Source organism: Ailuropoda melanoleuca, chromosome 18, assembly GCF_002007445.2.
Source record: "Ailuropoda melanoleuca isolate Jingjing chromosome 18, ASM200744v2, whole genome shotgun sequence".
Classification (NCBI taxonomy): domain Eukaryota; kingdom Metazoa; phylum Chordata; class Mammalia; order Carnivora; family Ursidae; genus Ailuropoda; species Ailuropoda melanoleuca.
Genome location: NC_048235.1, coordinates 32,653,791 through 32,659,790, shown reverse-complemented (window position 1 = coordinate 32,659,790; position 6,000 = coordinate 32,653,791). Strand labels below are relative to the sequence as shown.

The 6,000-nt window shown below is 37.9% G+C and overlaps 1 protein-coding gene across 1 annotated transcript in view; it reads right to left on the bottom strand.

Moving 5' to 3' along the window:
* Window positions 1–517: 517 nt before the first annotated feature.
* Window positions 518–6,000, bottom strand: part of LOC105237318 (disintegrin and metalloproteinase domain-containing protein 18-like) — a 164,637-nt gene continuing 159,154 nt past the window's right edge. Inside the window, exon 19 of the mRNA XM_034647776.1 lies at window positions 518–610. Coding sequence (XP_034503667.1) covers window positions 568–610 — 43 coding nt within the window. The 3' untranslated portion in view covers window positions 518–567. The remainder of the gene's footprint in view (window positions 611–6,000) is intronic.

The following is a 6,000-nucleotide window of genomic DNA, read 5'->3' as shown; positions in this document are numbered from 1 at the left end:
CTCTAGGCGGGCTCTGACAAGGCGCTGGGCTCTCCCCAGCCAGACCCGGGGTTCTGTGGCGAGGTTCTGGGGCCCGCCACGCCCAGAGGCTCCGCAACAAGTGGCCCTCTATGGAGCAGGGTCCTTCACTCACGAGGGCCCGCGGAGGTCAGCCGGCCGAGGCCTGAGAGGATCAGCAGGAGAGACAACATTTCGGGGCCTGCCGGCCTTGCCACGGTGATGGCTCTTGGCTGCGGAACTGTGGCCGCTCACGGGACCTGGGATCCCGGCGGGTGGGGCTGGGGCCGCACTCTCAGTGGGGAGGTGGAGGAGGGTGGGGCGCGGCTGCTCCGCCCACCCCGCCCCCTCTGCGGACCTACCCGCAGCCGCAGTTGCAGTCCCCCAGCACCCACCCACCGCCCACTGTGAGCAGGAGGCACAGGCCAGCCTGTTCTGGTGCCCTCGAGGGCTTGGGGCTTTATTTCCAAAAAGTGGACATTGGAAACGCATTCAGGGATGACATAAGGGTCATAAAGTGCATTTTCTCCTGTGGAATTAGGCCATTTTCTGGTGAAGTGCTTGGCAATGTTAATAGTCCACGTCGTAGTTTTCTGGCACAATGGCTGAATTACTGTAGTGAAGGAAAACAGAAAATGGAAATTAGCCATGTGTTTAGTAGCAGACAGATGCCTGTTTTAACCATATCTACTAATTTTTTTTTAATTTTAAGTCTCAGTTCAAAACACACACATGAAAAGAAACAAGAACACTAAAAATTAAAAAAAAATCTATTATAGATGTTTGTTTTTTACAAAACTAAGGAGTACAAATAAAACACTAAACAAATATAAATATGTGTTTATTATTCTAGTATTGATTTGTAATTTAAGTATGAGGCAAAATAATTACGGCTATGGAATGACTGAAAATTAATCAAAATATGTTTATTCAGTTTTGTACACTTTTGTTTCTTAGGAAAAAAAAATCTATGTTTAGGAGACTGAGTGGTCCTTCAGCCATTTTTTAATCAGGTGTTTGTTTTAGTTGTTTTTGTTGTTTTCAGGAGTTCTCTATATAGTCTAAAGATTAATCCCTTATCAGATTTATCTTCCCAAATATTTTCTCCCATTTTTGGGGGTTGCCTTTTACTCTGTTGTTATTCTGGGTATATATCCAAAATAACTGAAAGCAGGGTCCAGAAGAGAGATTTGTATGCTAATATTCATTGCAGCATTATTCATAGGACCTAAAGGTGGGAAGCAACCCAGGTGTCCATGACAGAGAAACAGATAAGCAAAAGGTGCTATGTACATACACTGGAAAATTTCCGTTTTAAAAAGGAAGGAAATTCTGCAATATGCTATACCATGGATGAACCTTGAAGACAGTATGCTAAATCAAATAAGCCAGTGACAAAAGACAAATACTTTATGAATCCACTTAAGTGAAGTACCTGGAGTAGTCAAATTCCTAGAGACAGAAAACAGAATTGTAGTTGCCAGGGTATGGGAGAGGGAGGAATGGGGAATTATTTAATGGATATCAAGTTCCAGTTTTGCAAAAGGAAGAGGTCAGGTGATGCTTGGTGGTGATGTTTGCACAACAATGTGAATATACTCTAGAGCAGTGAACTATACACATAAACATGGTTAAGATGATAAATTTTTATGTTAGGTGTATTTTACTACAATAAAAACTAAATTTTGAAGAAGACCCTGAAATTAGGCAAGTAATCAACCTGTATAATAAACTATGAAATGATAGTTCTTTCCAAGTTAATTCTCTTGCCTTTCAATGTGTGAACTCCATATTAATCAGGAAATTTTTTTTCATTTATTTAAAACAGAATTACCTAATTTCAATTTCATACGGGCTATTTTTTTACAAGATATTCTTAAATTTTCTTTTCATGAAACTTGTGCTTATATATCTTAAAATAAATACCTACAGACAAATTCAAATATTGATTGCTCTTCCTCTTTGTAAAAAGAAACACAAAAATAGGTCTTTTTAGAAAGCTTATTATCATACTTCTTTCTAAATATTTATTTCAGTAGCAAATAATAAAATATTTAATCCTAAAATACCCACGTCTGTTTATTTTACTCAAGTATTTACTTCTTGGGTCGCCTGGGTGGCTCAGTCAGTTAAGCATGTGACTCTTGATTTCAGCTCAGGTCATGATATCAGGGTCATGAGATGGAGCTCCTTGTCAGGCTACATGTTGAGCCTGGAGCCTGCTTAAGATTCTCTCTCTCCTCTCTTCCTCTGCCTCTCCCCGCCACTAGTGCTCTCTCTCTCTCTCTCTCTCGCTCTCTCTCTCTTTAAAAAAAAAATCATCTATATATCCAAACAGGTAAGAGACTGAAGGAAAGCTGATATGCATAAAATATGTCATAGCTTGCAATTATGAATTCATTGTTAGCATGATATACAAAGTTCTCTGGGAATATATCTAATTTGTCTTCTCTACATATATCAAATGTAGCTACAGAAAGGATGTCACATTTCAGATTTGAGCCATAATTGGATGAGTAAATGACTTGTATAAAGTCAGTAAATTTTCTCCTAAGAGTAATATTAAATCATCCAAATCTTTAAGTGTGAATGAATGATATTTTGTCTCAAAAAAGCAACTTATCATAGTCCTAGTGATGATGAACTAAAAATAATGAGGACTGGAAACAGGAAATCCAATTAGAAGAATTTTGCATAGTTTAGGCCAGAAATGTCAATACCCTTCCTCATAGCTAAACAATAAGGGCGGAAAATAGAAATATGAGAGGTATTTTGGAAAAGTAATTAAAAATGGAATCTCTATCAACCCACCAAAAATCTTCATAAATGTAGAAAGGAACAAAGTAGTTTTATTATTGAATAAGTGCTAAACCTAACTGAGCTGTGCTAAGGAGATTGCAAAGACAGAAAGAAATCTCACCCTTTATATAACCAGGCAGATAACAGTCCATGTCATACCTGTTAACTTTCTTTATCCAAAGTACAAATAAAACTTCCAATTTCTTTAGGATAACCAAGAAGTTACAGCTAGGAACCAGACACCAAGGTTAAACTCCCAAGGAGCCAGGGAGATAGGGACCTAACTTCCTTAATGTTTATGTTTGAAATAGATGCCTGCCTACTTAAAGTCCTTAAGGAAAATAATCCTGGAATGTGAATTTGACAAATTTTATTTAATTTTCAAAAAGAACTACATACATCCTAAAGAGAATGGATTAACGATTCCAGTTTTCTAAAGGAAATAATCTAAGAAAAGGAAGTGTATGTGTTAGTTTCTTTCAAGTGTGGTGCCAGGGAAAATTAATGTTTTATTTCGTATATTTGTATTTACCCTTACAACATATAGGGAGCAAAATAGGTATGTTGACTGATTTGGTATGAAACTTGAATTGTTAAGGGAACTAAGCAACTCAGATGATAGTAACACCAATTTTAGGGGAGACAAATTTGTGCAGGAGTTGGGAGATAATCAATTGGGTTGAAGACTTGTTGAATTTAAGGTCTTTGTGGACCAGCAATAGGTTGTTGGAGATAAATTTCAATCCTTACGATTTGAATTAAACACTTAAAAAGGCAATTTGAAGAAAAGAGAGTGATTTAGACAACTTAAGAAAAATATATAGAAAGAAAAGTGGATGTCCATGAGGAATTTGTGGATCATGCAGATGATTTCAGTGATTAAGGGAACAGCAATCAAGAGAGAAAATGAAACTGATAAAGATTAAAAATTAAGACAGATTAGGAATTAAAACGTGGATAGTGTGATTTTTTCAAATGCTTTTCTTGTATTTGTTGAGTTGATCTTTTAAAAATCCAGTCTAATATGGTGAAATTATTGGTTGAATATTGAGGTAAACCAACTTTGTATTCCTTGGATAAATCACATTCGATCGCGATATTATCTCTTTTTTATATAACACTGGATTCAGTTTGTTAAAATTTCCATCCACTTTCACAAGGGATGCAAATTGATAGCATCTTTCTTACGTTGTTATTTATTTGTCTCCCTCATCCCTGGAGAGGGGAGTTCGTGCCCACTGCTATCTGGGAGCCTTTCCAAAAGAGTGAACAATCTCGCCTCATGTGCCCCAGGCATCCCTCAGAGCCCTGCCTTCACCCTGTGTGAGTGCTGGCCATCTGCCCTCCCGGGAGTGCAGTGCACCTGTGCTCTAGTCCAGGCATGCAGGCTGAGTTTTAAAACTCCCAACTCTAGGGGCCTGGCATGACACAAGCCCATGTTAGTCTTCTGGGGGAAGGTCTCACTGCTTTGGGACTGACACAGGTTTGCCCCAGTGGAGTGGACTTTGGAGTAAAGTGCTGCAAAGAGCCAGCGTGCATGTTAGCAACCCTCAGCAGTTGTCTCTGCACCTATGCTGAGGGGCAGGGGAGGGTAATGGCTCCCATCCGGCTCTTTTGTTCCTGGAGAGGAAATGCACCTCTCCCAGATGCACTCCAACAATGGGGAACCATCTCTCCCTGTGTGTCCCAGGGGATTCTCACATGTTGCCATTTGTTTCTGGCTACCTGCCCTCCTTTTCCACAGGACCACTGCAACACCCTCAGGGCTCCATATCAGCCTCACCATGGACCTCTGAAACTCCAGTCTTTGAGCCCTGCTGATTTAAAAAAAAAACTCGTGAATATCAGTCTTCTTTCCAGTCAATGGCTTCCCGGAAGTGTTTTTCTCGTGGGAGCCCCTGTGTGCTTCTCTCTCTCTCTCTGTTGCCTCTTTTCATGACCAGGGGTCTCTCCCCTTGGCAGCATCTGCTATCTGTTTCTCCCCCAAATCACATCTCCGCACCTCCTTCCTTCAATGTTATGGCTTCTCTCCCAGTTGTGTAGTTTGTTCTGTCCTTTCTCAGATAGAGTTTGTGAGTATTCATTATGAGTTGATATGTATCTAGCTAGGGTCCTATTAGTACTCCAATATCTTAGCTTTTCCCCTTTTCTTTTTGAATAGGCTTTGATAGTTTTAGTCTTTTAGGAATTTGTCCATTTCACTTAGGTTGTCAGATTATTAGTATTAACACTTTTATTATATTTCCTCGGTATTGTTTCATTCTCTATAGGATCAGAAATGAGGGATCGATCTTCTCTCATTCTAGATATTTGTAATTGTTGTCTACTCTCTTTCTTTCTTACCCATGTGGCTACACAGTTAGTACTTTTTTTGATGTTTCCCAAAAAACATTTTTTTTTGTTTCACTGGTTTCATCGATTGTTTTCCTGCTTTCTATTTTGTTCTTGCTATTTTCTAAACTTCATAATTTCATTTCCTTTTAACATGGGATTGAATTTGCTCTTCTTTTTCTACTTTCTTTGTGTGGAAGCTTATGTAATTGATTTAAACTTTCTTACATTGTTGATATAAATTATTAATAGTATAACTTTTCCCCAAAGTACTGCTTTATATATAGCTGACAAATTTTATCATACGTTTTTATTTTCATTTTGTGTTTAAATATGTTCTAAATTATCTGGTAATTTTTTTCTTTGATCAGTGAATTACTTAAAAATATGTGTGCTTTCCAAACTGTTTTATTTTAAGGTTTTTTACTGTTATTGACAACACGTATAATTCTATTTGTTCAGAGTACATATTTTGCATGATCTGAATCTGTTTGAATTTATTGTTACTTTTTCATGGCACACATTTGGTTTAACTTGTGAAATGTTTCAGGCACATTTGAAACAAATGTAAATTCTGCTGTTGTAGTGAGGTCTTCTAAAAGATCATGCTGCTAATTAGTGTTTCTCATTTCTTTTTTATTCTTACAGTTTTTCAGTCTACTTATATTGAGAGAGAGATGTTGAAACTTCTAATGATATCTGTGGCTTTTTCTCTTAGGCAGTTAATAACAGAGCTTCAAATACAGAGAGCAAAGGCTTTCAGAACTGAAGGAATTACATGTGTTCTTAAAGACTTGATCCTTTTATTTTTATTATAATGATCAAATTATGCTGTCATTTAAAATTATATATCTTCTTCAGACTACTTTGGCT